The sequence below is a fragment of the Trachymyrmex septentrionalis genome, unplaced genomic scaffold, assembly GCF_001594115.1.
Source record: "Trachymyrmex septentrionalis isolate Tsep2-gDNA-1 unplaced genomic scaffold, Tsep1.0 scaffold37, whole genome shotgun sequence".
Classification (NCBI taxonomy): Eukaryota; Metazoa; Arthropoda; class Insecta; order Hymenoptera; family Formicidae; genus Trachymyrmex; species Trachymyrmex septentrionalis.
Window position 1 is genome coordinate 891187 of NW_017305536.1, and position 14384 is coordinate 905570.

The 14384-nt window shown below is 36.1% G+C and overlaps 3 protein-coding genes across 5 annotated transcripts in view; 2 read left to right on the forward strand and 1 right to left on the reverse strand.

The window, feature by feature from the left end:
- Nucleotides 1–4875, forward strand: part of LOC108750834 (elongation of very long chain fatty acids protein 4-like) — a 24726-nt gene extending 19851 nt beyond the window's left edge. For all 3 annotated transcript variants that reach the window (XM_018490633.1, XM_018490634.1, XM_018490632.1), the window contains exons 3-7: nucleotides 1184–1371; nucleotides 1504–1584; nucleotides 1960–2131; nucleotides 3236–3513; nucleotides 3605–4875. In XM_018490633.1, coding sequence (XP_018346135.1) covers nucleotides 1184–1371; nucleotides 1504–1584; nucleotides 1960–2131; nucleotides 3236–3513; nucleotides 3605–3772 — 887 coding nt within the window. In that variant the 3' untranslated portion in view covers nucleotides 3773–4875. The remainder of the gene's footprint in view (nucleotides 1–1183; nucleotides 1372–1503; nucleotides 1585–1959; nucleotides 2132–3235; nucleotides 3514–3604) is intronic.
- Nucleotides 4876–5902: 1027 nt separating this feature from the next.
- On the reverse strand, nucleotides 5903–9876 carry LOC108750511 (coiled-coil and C2 domain-containing protein 2A-like). The gene is made up of 3 exons (XM_018489990.1): nucleotides 8223–9876; nucleotides 6608–6759; nucleotides 5903–6495 (listed from the first exon to the last, which is right to left on the reverse strand). The coding sequence occupies exons 1-3, from the start codon at nucleotides 9874–9876 to the stop codon at nucleotides 5950–5952; spliced, it is 2352 nt and encodes a 783-aa protein (XP_018345492.1). The 3' UTR covers nucleotides 5903–5949.
- A 631-nt stretch (nucleotides 9877–10507) lies between these two features.
- Nucleotides 10508–14327, forward strand: LOC108750431 (squamous cell carcinoma antigen recognized by T-cells 3-like). The gene is made up of 6 exons (XM_018489857.1): nucleotides 10508–11059; nucleotides 11152–11336; nucleotides 11455–12335; nucleotides 12420–13050; nucleotides 13249–13396; nucleotides 13573–14327. Exons 1-6 carry the CDS (start codon nucleotides 10633–10635, stop codon nucleotides 14010–14012), a joined length of 2712 nt encoding a protein of 903 aa, XP_018345359.1. The 5' UTR covers nucleotides 10508–10632; the 3' UTR covers nucleotides 14013–14327.
- Nucleotides 14328–14384: the final 57 nt, after the last annotated feature.

Below are 14384 nucleotides of genomic sequence, written 5' to 3' on the forward strand. Positions count from 1 at the left end.
TCAGTCGTTTTAAAACAAAAAATCTTTTTCTTTTTAGTTAACTTAGTAATTTAATGACCAAGATTAACTCGGACATCACAATCACGATTTTTCTCGCATTTTATATGTTATTAGTTTATACTCGTTGCGCTATCATTATGTAATTTTGTTAATAAATTTTTTTCACGATAGTTAAAGGATTCTAGATATCATTTTATTCTTGTTTAATATCGGATCTTGGCGTCGATTAAAAAATTGATCTTTTAGAAGATCGAATCGAGATCGCACATTCTTATTTCACATTACTATTATTATTTCTATTACACATTAAAAAGTAATTTTATAAAAGAAAGAAGAATGTATGAACATATATGGACATATATTTCATGTATAATTATACACGTTTATGAATATTTATGCGTGTTTATGCAAGTTTATACATATTTATACACATTCATGCATAAAAAATGTTTTATTGGGCGTTATACGGATGTTTGAAACATTCTATAGATGTCCGCATTTAGATTTTATTTTTACAATGTTTTTCTATTAAAATATTTATATTATATATGATATTAAAATTAATATATAAATATATATATATATGCATATTTTATCATTATTGTTACCCAAATAAAATTAGCTAATTCCAAAAAATTATGATATTTGTTATGAACTACTCAATACCTTTAAACATTTTTAATCAAATTCAAAATGGAAAACACAATCTCTCACTGCAATACTGGGCCAACTCACATTTGGTAAAGGCGGAGAAAATTAATAAGATACAGTTAGAGGATATTGGATGATAATATATTCTAATAAACACCTATTATCATACAATAATCACTATTGAAACAAACTCTTTAAAAGCAAAAGATGTCCAAAATCAGTACACGTTTATAATAGGTCCAAAATTATGTGATGTTTTGGATATTCTATTCTGAACGTACAAAGTTGTTGCAAATGTACATCCCATGGATATCCATAGGACGTCCGACGGACATAATTTGGACTTTCCATGGACATCCCAGTGTCCAGAATCAGAAGTCCAATGAATGTACAATGGACGTCCATGTGCTATTTGGATGTGTATATTGATTACTATTGTATCGTACGAATTAAAGGAGCATCTAAGTTATTTATAATTATTAATTCTATTAGTTTAATTTTTATAAAATTGTTATCATATTCTGATTTTCAGATGAAAGATCGAGGGGGTGGTTATTGGTTGATTCGCCGAAACCGACGTTTATATACACAATGTTGTACCTCTTTATCGTCTGGATGGGTCCTAAAATCATGAAGAAACGGAAAGCTTTCAAATTAACGTGGGCTTTGGTGCCCTACAATCTTGCCATGGCCTGTCTCAATGCTTATATTGCCATTCAGGTGAATATTATTTCCTGTCCTTGATGATGGGAAAATATCACGGAACTTATCTTAATTATTCTTATTTATCTCTATGTAGTCACTTGAAAGTGGGTTTCCATCGTTTATCTGGCATCTCTATATTCTTTGCAGTTGTTCGTAGCATCCACAAGGTTACGATATAGTTACGTGTGCCAACCTATAAGACACATCACGCGTCCCGATGAACTTCAGGTAAGAGAATTATTATAAGATAAAAAATATAGGCTATTCAAGATCAGTGATCAGAAGATCCTCTACTTTTCTCCGTTATAGTTTAACTTACAAAATATTTACTAAAAATAAATGTCAGTTTCCTTATTTTATCATGTTAAGAAAAAGATAATACGTATAAAAAAAAAAACTTATGAGTAAAACTTTCCACTTATAATTTAAAAAGTATTACTTTGTTAGTATATTAATATAACAAAGTACAATAATGTTTAAAGAGATCGTAAAAGAAAACACGCTTAAAATAAATAACATACGGATAGAAAAAATTTTAAGCCAAATGTAACACAGTACAAATATAAGGAACAGTCTTTCAGAAATTTGGTGTTTTTTGTTTAGATCGCTCACGCGGTTTGGTGGTACTATTTTAGTAAACTTCTGGAATTTTGCGATACGTTCTTCTTTATTTTGCGAAAGAAGGACAATCAGTTGAGCTTCCTTCACGTTTATCATCACTCTACCATGTTCTCGTTATGGTGGATCGGTATTAAATGGGTGCCGAGCGGATCCAGTAAGTATTTCTTTATTTCAATATTAATTCTACTATGATATCGAATAATTATTATTTTGATAATTATATTTGATAATTATATAGAATAAGCCCCCTCCCCCCGATGACCTTGACGTATGTTGTCAAGGTCATGATTCTACCTCCAATAGATTTTTTCGATCGTTTGTTATTCGCTATTAACGAAATAAAGTTAAAAAATAACATCTTTTTTTCTATTATTTAAAACAAAAATTCTGCTGTAAAAGTAAAAATTTTCTTTGAAAACATTATATTTTTTGTATAATACTTGTTTTTATAAAGCAGAGAATTTGTTTTCAAAACAGAAAATTTTTCGTCATTTCGTAATGATTTTAAGCGAAACGAGATCCATCCCACATCCCTCTCCGCCTAGAAGCACTCGACTCTCCACACGAAGCGAGGTCCACCTCACCTCCTCCACTGTCTAGAGATATACGATTCAAATAAAGTGAAGTCTGCACCATCTCTTCCACTGCTTAGAAGCGAACGACTTTCTAGGCACAAGGGTGATATAAACCTTGCTTTACGTGGAAAATTGTGCGCCTCTAGGCAGAGGGGAGGTGAGACGGACCTCGCTTCGCGTGGAAAGTTGTATGTTCCTACCCAGCAAACGAGAATAGATTGAAATGGATTGAAATGGATTCAGGTTTTCAAAAATACGGATTCATGAATGTTAAAATGAATCTTTTTCAATCTTGAATGCATTTTTATTCATTTATAGAAATTGCATGGAACATATCTCTACGTCTTTCAATCTAAAAATAATGTTAGCTTCTTCTGTGCGTTGTGAACACTGTTCGATTCAAAATTTTGAATAGGAAATGCAATTTTTCAATCTAATTGCATCCAATTAAATCTAATTGATTCCAATTGAATCGAATTAAATCCAAAAAAAAGTATTCGCTATTTAAAATACGCATTCGGATAGAAAAAAAATTTCAATCCATTTTAATCCATTCTCGTTTGGTGGGTGGAAATATGTAAAAATCAATTAATTACGCTCTGTCTCTCCTAGACAATTATTAAAATTTATATAAAACAGGAGGTAAAGATTTTTATATCTATATTTATGTGTACTACTTGTAGCTTTCCTGCCAGCGATGGTGAACAGCTTCATTCACGTGCTGATGTACTCGTATTACGGACTCGCCGCGTTAGGTCCTTCGGTGACTAAGTACCTCTGGTGGAAGAAGTACTTGACAATCCTCCAGCTCATCCAGTTCACGACTGCTTTGATTCTAGGAATCAATGGCATTCGATCGGGATGCGACTTCCCTCTTTGGATGCAGTACGCCCTCGTAATTTACATGCTCTCTTTCATCGTCCTGTTCGGAAACTTCTATGCCAAAGCTTATATCGCAAAGGTCAGACGCGGATTTCATATGCGATCTTACTACGGATTATCTTGCGCCCATATGTTTGCGTTATCAGTCTTTGACTGGTGTTTGTTTACAGGGTAAACAAGTGTATGCGGAGAAACGGCTTGAGAGGCTAAGAGCCCTCGAGAAGGCGTCGACAAGTACACAACTCGATGGTGCGGTCAGCAATGGAAAGATCGCGAATGGACACACGAACGGACACGCGAACGGCTACACGAATGAAACATTCAAGAAGACCCAATGAGGCGATTCTCCTCAGGGAGATCCAATCCACGATACTCGCGACGCACGACGAAGAAGAAATAGTCATTATAGACATTAGTCGTCGGTCGTCGGGCAGTGCGTCGTGATCAGCAGAAGTAGTTTAACAAAAAAATAAATAAAAACGAAAAAAGGGGTAAGGGGAAAAAAGAAATGGAATTTTCGTTTAGATCCCGCACGTTATCGGGTTTGTGCTTTCGCGAGGCGAAAATTAGCACCGTGATTCCAAAGTTAACGGATCAGCATTTGTACATTCGCGGCACCATGCTGATTCGAACTGTACATATTAACGAACATTCACTGAAAAAGCGGTCTAATACCGAATGCGTTTTATAGCGATTAGCGCGATGGCCTGCAAGAATGAGAGTTCGCACATGAATATATATGTATGAAACTGGAGTGGAAAGATTTACATATATGAGGAGTCAGGTAAATATCAAAATATTGTCAGTAAAACAAACGATCTTTCTTTCAAGGGACAGCTATATAGATAAGTTTTCAGTTTGTGAAAATAAATGTTTCCCTAAATGTAGAATTATCCAGAAAAATAATCGTAACGGAAGGAGAAAGGTGCGTATGTGTGCATGTAAATAATTAAATGGACTGTCAGAGAAAAAAGGGGAGACGAAAATGCGAAAGAAATTTGTTTGTAGGAACGAATGAACGATAAATTTGCGACGGGAGATTATTACAAGAGGATTGAAAGAGAGTTACATCTCTTAAAAAGATATAAGAACGAAATTTAATGCAACTCTTCAGTTTGTGAAATTTTTGATAACGAGATGTATGTGAGCGTGTGCGTATAAAAACTTCTCGGTCAAACTTCGCAAGTGCCGTTTCGCGAACGAGCAACAGTATGAATCAATATTTAGAGGTCCCAATTCGGAAAGCCTATCACGCAGCTATATTCCTGATTGATCCGCACAGAAACGGGGAGATACGCGATACGCGGAGATTCGCCCGCTTTCATCAAAGTATATTGCACATTTAAATCAAAGAGGACCTGATCCTCTTTCATTCAAACATAATACAATTGACTGATGATTTCTATTCGTTATCAAATTTAATAAAAAAAAAAAAAAAAAAGAAGATGATTGATTTCAATAACAAAAAAAATATTGATTGGCTAGAGTCTAGACGAAGGTTTTTATACCGACCCTTTTTTACAACGAATAATCTAGATACCAAATGACGCGCTTTCGTCGCAATGAGAACTATAACAGCAATTTAAAAAATCATAGTAATGAAAAAAATGGCAAAGAACAGAAAAACGTGGCAAAAAAACCACTGCAATTGTTTGCACGTTATAAATCATGATGAATCTGTCTTTATACAGAGTACGATTTATATTCTCATATCAACAAAATTTACAAATAACTATTAGCAACTGAATAAATTACAAGATAATCATTTGCGACGATGGATCATGTTCATTTGCGCGGGGATCGTGTGTTTCCTCATAATATATTTCTCTTAGATAATTAGGTTATTCTATTATATTGTTAATGTGTTTATATAAATACGTGTATATCATTATTATAACATGTAACGGATCACGCAATTGTTATAAAAATCGCGTTGCTGCGCAATGCGTTAAAACGAAGAAATGCATTGTGTTAATTCTTTACAGCTTACGTTTATTTGTCCTCTTTCGATAAAATCTTTTACAAAGTATTTATTAATTTTTGACTTTTAATTGTTATATATCAAATATTATATATATATAAAATAATTTTTTCTTATATGTTCTTTTATTGTATACATCTTAAAGTTAATAAAATTACTTTAAAACGGACATTTTACATAGTTAATAAGATTGCATCAGACATATAAATCGCTGTATATTAAATCGTGATCTTTCACGTAAAACTGGGGAAGATAAAATATTGAGAAACAATAACTTCGAACGACTAAATATAAACGTTTGAATATAAACTGAAATATGTTTAATCCTTCCTATTGTTTCCCTCTTATTTATCAGTCTAGCAATTATTTACATCACATTTTAGCAGTGTAATTTGCAGTCAAGACCCATTCACTCTTTAAAAAACATTTTTTTAGTTTGAGTTGTGATTAAATAATATTTACAACTATTTATTTTATTTTTCGACGCGTGTCGATTGAAGACATTTTAAATATCTCCATCATACGAGATTGTGATTAACCACGACTCCGTAAAATCGCTAGAGCCAACCATATCGAGCATGTCTTGCCAATGTACCGTTGTACATGACAAACAAGAGCAAATTCGACAGGACCCGTGATATTGTGAACCTTCGTGGCGGCTATTTGCTCCGCCAGTTCATCAAGGGTAGTCTGACGCAGGTTCAGAAGGAAACCATGCGTGTGATAAGCTCTGTACAATTGTTTCAGGTCCCTTTTGTCCACTTGACGCGTCATATCACTTGGAATGTCGGAAACAAAGCTTCGCAAGACGTTGACCGCGTGACGATTAAATATCGTTGTTAAACCAAGAGCGCTACGCCAGCCGGACAATTTGTCCCGCAAATATTGCTCCATTTCCGACGCGCTTTCCTTTTCCTGCGCATCTTCCTCGGGTATCTGTATAACTGTCGGTTCCGACGTTTGAGCGGATCGACTGCTGACCGATGTGGCGACGGACACGAGTGGCCGCCAATCTTTGCTCATCGTCACGTTGTATCTTAAATTGTGAGGCAAAATAGACCTCTGCATATTCTCCCATATCTACAATAGCGAGACCGTTATAAAAGTATAAGATAAAAAATTAAGAGATCACGAAGTGGGAAAGGAATGTAAACTTGTGATTGGAAAAATTAATTAATTTTTTTATACTAACGCCAGAGTGATTGATCAAGCGAGATACTTTCATCAACGAACAGCGACTGTCACTCAATTTATAACGATCCCCGATCTCGGGATCCCACAGGACGATGTCGTTTTTCTCGGTGCTTAAAACAAATGCGGTCCATCGGCTTATTTGCGAAGAACCTGTGTCCACAAATATATGCTTTGAATAAAATCGCGTCTCGGTGCAAATCGAGACAAAAATGACAGCGTAGTTGCCCAGAAAACAAATTGATGGCAAATTATCGCCAAATTGGCATAAAAAAAAAATTCCGCAGTAGAGTAGAGTAGAGTTGGTGATACCTAATGCAATCTGAGTCAACAACAAGTTTAAGTATTGCTATCAAAGCTTGCGTACGTAGACAGCAAAAACTGAGCAAAACTTGATCAATTTTGATTTTGATAGTTTGTTGTCATCAAATTGTCAACAAGCTTTGCACGACAATTTGTCATGTTACGCGAATTTTGTTGTACTATATATCTGCTACCAGTTTACTGACCTTATTGAATATAATAGAATTTACAAATTTGGTGCCTTTTGTTGACAGAAATTTGTACTTAAGGAGATTCTTGCGCTACTTCCTAGTCAATAGACAGTTTATTCATAATAATACGTAACCAATTAAAATAATGGAATAAAAAGATTACTAACAATATCTTATGCTATTGTACATAATTATTGTTAATTTTATATGTTACTAAATATTTTCAAAATGACAAAATGAAAGTTGTAAGATGCTCATTTGATGTACATTGTCCATTTGACATAATTATAACTTTTTTCATTGAAGAATATAAATTTCTTGTAAATTGTACGGTCAGTTTAAATGAAGCTTTACGAGAACGAACTTAAGTGTTTACTTTGTAATTATAACGTTTTTTAAATTGCTGTCTTAATTTAAAAGAGAATAACTACAGAATAAGATTATAGTTTCAACTTGTAATACAAAATTCTATAAATTTAGAATTAAATATCTTCAAAATGATACGGTAAAAGTCAATGAAATTTTTTCTAGGTATTATTGATATTATTAACATGTATATTATAGACTTGTCTTATATTTCATTAAACGCGAGAACCTCCTTAACAAGCGTTTAATAAAATTTGTTTTCGACTTAGACTTGGATTGTGTTTTAAAATTCTCTGCTAGGCTACAAATTTATAGTTCATATTACGTGCACTATAGAATTTTCAGCACTGGCAATAAATTTTGAAACACTTCTCTACTGAAAAAAATCACGTCACAAAGTTATATAACGAAATCATGTGATTAAAACATACAAATCACGTAACGGATCGTCTCAAATCAATACGTGATTTTTTAAAATTACATAATTTAAAAAGTCACACGATGATATGTTTTTTTCTTCTATTTCCATCATTTAATTATTTAAAATTCGATAACTATAAAATCATATGGTAAATAAAAAACTATTTCTAATATCATGTAATTGTTCTAGTTACGTGATTTAAAAAAATCATGTACTAATTTTTGGAACAATCAGTTATGTGATTTACTTGTTTCAATTACACTCGATTTCGTTACTGTAACTTTGTGATGTGATTTCATTTTCAGTAGGATTTGGTTAATTGCATAATAACGTACCTAGCAATACATACGACTGCAAACCGAAACCTTGCAGCAACGTTGCCAGCAAAGCTGCTCTGCCGTAGTGATCCACCTTGTTCACGTTTAAGGCCTGGCGCGGCGGGACCGGGCCGTAGTGCATTGGCAAAGACGGTAGAAGCATAGTGAGTCGTGCAGCGTCGTCGGGAGTCTCTACACCGGTTATTTTGTAAGGCGTCGCCAGGCAGCGTTGGATTCCCTTTAACAAAGTATCGATGGCGTTAGCTTCCAAAGACTTGGCATTGCCGGGCTGCTCCATCTTCATCAGCACGTAGATCCGGGTGTGCGAGCGACCCGGGCTGGCTTGCACGTAGCCGAATGACAATACGGGACTAAACAGAGGGGACAAAGCGACCCATCGTTCAAGCTCCTGATAATTCCGGTGACTTTCTAGAGGTATTCTCGCCTCACCGAGCCACTGCTGGCCCCAGACGGGGTGCTGATCGTACAGGCGGAATTTTACGCAGCTTTCACCGTTTTGCCTCGGCAATTCGAAGTGTATGGTCTGTTGCCAAATAGGCGCTGGTCCCTCCGCCGCTGCGGTCGTGTGAACGACGTTGCCCCATTCTACCTCCAGCAGGGGAGTGACCAGCGCTGATTCCTCCCTCACTGGCACCTCCACCCCTCGCAGGACGGTGACTGCGAGGAACGTTCTCCCTGTGGTGTGATGCCTGCGAGTGCTGGACGACGGCCTCAGCGGCCGGCTAGCCTGGAATAAGTTCTTCAGAGACACGTCCAGCAGGGAGAACGCCGACTGCTCGGTCACGACGATAGCCGGCGGTTTCGATTCGCGCGACGACGCTTTGCGAATCACGCCGACGTCCGTGTTGAATACCAGAGCCGGGTCCATCAGCAGAAAGTACTTGACATCTTTCTTCCTGGTGGAACGTGCGTGAGGTCGCGACAAGGAAAGACTGTTCTGCGGATCATTCGGATCGTTGCTCGATCTATAAAGATGAGCATTGCTCTCCTCCGGCTCGCTGCTGCCGTCTGTCGACAGAGAGATAGTGCAAACGACAGTCCCGTCGTATATTCTACCCGAGCTGCCGCTGATCGCGAAATCTATCTCCACCTTGTGGTCCCTAACGCTACGCTGGGGCAACGGTAAGGGAAGCACGCTGGACACCCCGTGTCGGGCGTGCACCTGTATTGAGAGATTGTGACATTCTGAATTTCTCATGAATAATTTGTACAGCTTCCGATTGTATGGACCGTTTGCCGTGAATATCAGCTTCCTTTTGAAAAGCAACGAGACCGAGACGATCTCGGGGATCGTCCCGGATCGATCTTCCTCGCGCGGCGCGTGAATGCGGACGTCTCGCACCGCGATCTCGACGAGTTTCCCGCGAAACCGCGGCTGTGATTCGTAGTCTAGCGATTTGACGTTGTCAAGCCGATAAGGCTTGACTATCTTGTCAGTGAATGGATTCTCGGAAACGTAAAGTCCATCCTCGACTGATGTGTTTTTATTGTCCGACACTCGCACGGTTCTCTTGCTCGTCGTAAGCACTTCGCTCGTTTTCTGATTGTCATCGATCACCGGATACGCGTAGCAGAGGCTAAAATCTTCCTCAGTTTTGTCTTGCGAGCCCCGTGCGGATCCTGTTATAAAATCAATGTCAGAGGAAGACATTACGCGATTATAAGAAAATAGAAAGGGTTTTACTCCAATAGGTGCTTTAATTCCCACGTGATTTATTTACGCCTTACGGCATTTACCAGCTATTATTTATTATTTAACTTTTAACGAACAACGTCAAAATTTTTAAACTATAATATTCCTAAATTATCTCTAATTTGTGTTTTTAATTAATAAAGTTTTCTCGTCACAATGTTATAAAACTATCGTAAACGTAAAGTACTTTATTGCTGCACTGTACTTTACTTTTCTTTTCGCTTTTGCACAATATCAAGCGTATACTTATTTTATTTTAAGTACAAAGAATGTATATGCTAGTTCAATTATAAAAACAACTTCAATTATATACAAACAGACTTATACTGTGCCTGTAATTTGTCAACGGGACCTAAATAAACGCAAATAAACGTTTGTTTTGGCATCTTCGGTTTCCATGGCGATCCTCGTGACAGCTGACAGCCCGACAGATCAGCTGATAGCGTTCAATCAAACAAATAGCGACATCTCATAAAGCCGCTTCAAATGAATTTGTATAAATATGCTCCATCGATAAAAACACGTATCAACGATTGATCAAGAGAGCGGCGCCGAATAGCGGTAAAAAAAGGAAAAAGACACGAAAACATAACCTTTTTCATCCAACTTGTGACAGTTCACAGTTTTGACGGCAGATTGTTGATATTTTAAATGAATTAACAAACTTCATTGGTAATTGATTGTAAAGACGTTAAGTGGTCTTGAATTGCGAGAATGGACGAGGAAATGGATGCCGTGAACGAGGAAGTTTCTCCAGGAGTCTCGGACGAGGAAGAGATGGTGACGAGCGAAACGGAGGAAAAAGCCGACAAGGAAGTAGTGGAGATCAAGTCCGATAGCGACGATGATGAGGACGAGGATGATGACGAGGATGCTAACGAGGCCGAGGTGAAAGCCCTGGAAGCTTCCTTGTCGACAAACCCGTACGACTATTCCAGTCATGTAACTCTGATCAACAAATTGCACACGATGGGCGAGCTTGATCGTTTGCGAGCCGCCAGGAACAATATGAGCAACTTATATCCGCTGAGCCCCGAGCTCTGGCTTGCTTGGATAAGTGACGAGATCAAGTTAGCGACTACCGATGACCAGAAGACTGAAGTAGTCAAACTATGTGAGCGAGCTATCCAGGATTACGTATGTAAGTTTTTCCTTGATTTCCTTAAGTCGTAGATTTGGAACCATTATTTGTACGGACAAGGAGATCATAACACTGTAACTGTGTACTTTTAGCTGTGGAAGTATGGTTGGAATACTTACAGTTCAGCATTGGCTACATAGGCAAGGATGAAGAGAAAGTTCGTCAACTCTTTGAACGTGCATTGGCTGTTGTTGGAATGCATATCACAAAAGGAGCGATAATATGGGAAGCATATCGTGAATATGAGAATATATTATTTGCCTCTTTATTGCCATTGGTAAGAGATACGTGCTGAAGTAAATATAACAGAAACAAACTTTCTACTTGACATTATTTAATGTTTTTCTTTTTCTTATATTTATATTTATGTCCTTTGTTCTACATTTATGTTTTAGGATGATGATACTGAAAAAAGAAAAAACAAGGCTCAATTGGAACGCATTGTAAGTTTATTTAAACGTCAATTATCTAATTCTCTTTTAGACATGGATAAGACGTATGAGGAATACCAATCATGGCGCGCAAAATATGATACAGAAGTAGATACCGATGAGAAATCTATTTCGAAACGCTTTAAACAGAGTTCTGCTAAATTAGAGTCGTTCCTTCCTTATGAGGAGAAGCTTATCTCTGCACAAAACCAAAATGAACTACTTGACGCTTATAAAGGATACTTGTTATACATGAAACAAAATAACTCAGATCTTGTTAGAATTCTATATGAGAGAGCAATAACTGATCTGAATTGTTTAGAAACGTCGATTTGGTTGGATTATATCACTTATCTAGAAAACGAATCAAGACTTGAGCGCGAATTGGATCCAATTTATCAAAGAGCATCGAGGAACATTCCTTGGTGCTCAATAGTTTGGCAAAAATGGATGAGATCGTATGAGAAATGGGACAAACATATATCAGAAATACAAACGCTATTCGAGAATGCCTTGTCTGCTGGGTTTTCAACAGCAGAAGATTATCGTAATCTGTGGATTATGTATCTTGAATGTCTGCGGCGCAGATTCGATCAATATCCTGACGAAGAGAGGGATAAATATCTGGATGTTATTCGTAAAACGTTTAACAGAGCGTGTGAGCATCTGGCAAAATACTTTGGTTTAGATGGCGATCCCAATTGCGTTATCTTACAATACTGGGCAAGATTTGAAGCGATACAAGCAGATAATATGGAACAAACTAGAAGATTATGGGCTGATATTCTTTCGCAGGGACATTCTGCAACAGCTTCTTACTGGTTGGAATACATAATTCTAGAGAAGTAATATATTTAAATATAATAATGACTATTATATTTATAACTTAGTTCTATTTTTTAAAGCATTTTTCTTTAATTTATTTATAGAAGTTACGGAGATTCAAAGCATTTAAGAAAACTGTACCAGAAAGCTTTAAGTTCCACACAAGATTGGCCAGAAAGTATAGCGAATTCGTGGATAGATTTTGAGCGTGATAAAGGAACTTTGGAGCAAATGGAGTTTTGTGAAGCAAAAACGAAGGAGAAGCTCGATAAAATTATGACAGAAAGGCAAAAAGCGCAAGTTCTTTCTCAGAGTGAATTGTCCACACAAGATAAGAAAATGACAAGTAAGAGAAAGGTTGATGATGGCAAGTGGAAAAATTTAGGAAGTTCCCCTTCGAAAATCGTAAAAACTGATGTCCGAAGTCAACCAAAATTACGAGCAAGTATCTTGAATACTGATAAGAAGACAACAGATGATCAAAAGAAATCAAAGCCAGAAGTCGTACCACCACCTGGTTATAAAATGATCGAGGATGAAGATATAGATGATAAAGATAGCCAGCATGAAGTAGATGATAGTATTACAATTTTTGTCAGTAATTTAGATTACACCACGACCGAAGACGAAGTAAGAGATGTTCTAAAATCCATTGAACCGATAACGTTGTTCAGAATGATTAAGGATTACAAGGGACGTAGCAAAGGATACTGCTATATACAATTAAGTAATGCAGTACGTATATTTTAACATTTAATAAATTTGTTTAATAAATTTTAAATGAAAATGTAGCTAAGTGTGAATAAGTAAAAAAGATACTCGTTGAAATATACGCATAAATTATAATTATCATTATAACATTTAATTTTATATCTTGCCTTAAAATTTTGACGTATTAAAATAAAAACATAATTGTTTAATCTACTGTTTTAGGAAGCCGTGAAAGAAGCTTTGAAATTAGATAGAACACCTATAAAAGGACGTCCTATGTTTATTTCAAAATGTGATTCTAACAAGAATACCAGAAGTTCAGTATTTAAATATCGTTCTACGCTGGAAAAGAACAAACTCTTTGTTAAAGGTATGATATGTTTATCAACAAATCATATACGCGCAACGATTACAGAATTATTTTTTTCTGTTCAGAATTATGTTTTTCTGAGCAATCTTTTTACGTTTAATTAAATCATATATTTTCAAATTCTCTGAATAATATTTTTTGGTAATATTACTCCTGCATTCAATATTATGTTTAAGGACTTCCACTTACAATGACAAAAGAAAAATTGGAAGAGCTTTTTAAGGTTCATGGAGATTTGAAGGAAATTCGCCTAGTTACTTACCGTAATGGCCACTCGAAAGGGTTGGCTTATGTTGAGTATCATGACGAAGCGACCGCTGCAAAAGCTCTTTTGAGCACAGACGGTATGAAGATTCAGGACAAAGTAATCAGCGTTGCGATAAGTCAACCGCCTGATCGCAAAAAAATCCAAACAGAGGAAAATACAGGACAAGTAAAATCACTCGGTGGAACATCGACAAGCCGCACAGCATTTGGCATGCCCAAGACTTTACTGTCTATGGTTCCCCGTAATGTTAAAAAGAGTAGCAGTAACGGTAATGCAGCTCCAGATGGAAATCACACACAATCGATGAGCAATCAAGATTTTAGGAATATGTTACTCAATAAAAAATAACTTGTATCGTACAAGCATGTTTTTTTCTCAGTCTATTAATGTCGCATTCATTTTAAAACTTATATAGGCTATATATTATGTAATATTAAAACCTATATGTTAGTGGTAATACTGTTACAGTGAACGGATCTGCCGTTAAAATTTATCAAATGTGCGTTGTATATTATGATATACAAGTGCTGTTAAAAAGTCAAATGTGCAGTTACTACAAAATTCTGTACGTTACATTATTATAAGTTAAAAAATGTATAAATTGTACTCAATTATGTATGCGTATATACCAGTGCTCTACTTTTTAAACTTTTTTTTTACGCATGTGTAAATGTTTTTTTTTTTTTTTTTTTTTTTTTTTTTAAAAATTTTTTTTTTTTT

Excerpts from the sequence above, each read along its gene's own strand:
- LOC108750511 (XM_018489990.1), bottom strand. The coding sequence starts at position 9,876 with ATGTCTTCCTCTGACATTGATTTTATAACAGGATCCGCACGGGGCTCG. Across the intron at positions 6,760-8,222 it reads GCAGTCGTATGTATTGCTAG|GTTCTTCGCAAATAAGCCGA; the intron begins GTACGTTATTAT and ends TTGTGGACACAG. Across the intron at positions 6,496-6,607 it reads GCTTGATCAATCACTCTGGC|ATATGGGAGAATATGCAGAG; the intron begins GTTAGTATAAAA and ends TCGCTATTGTAG.
- LOC108750431 (XM_018489857.1), top strand. The coding sequence starts at position 10,633 with ATGGACGAGGAAATGGATGCCGTGAACGAGGAAGTTTCTCCAGGAGTC. Across the intron at positions 11,060-11,151 it reads AGCTATCCAGGATTACGTAT|CTGTGGAAGTATGGTTGGAA; the intron begins GTAAGTTTTTCC and ends GTGTACTTTTAG. Across the intron at positions 13,051-13,248 it reads ATATACAATTAAGTAATGCA|GAAGCCGTGAAAGAAGCTTT; the intron begins GTACGTATATTT and ends CTACTGTTTTAG.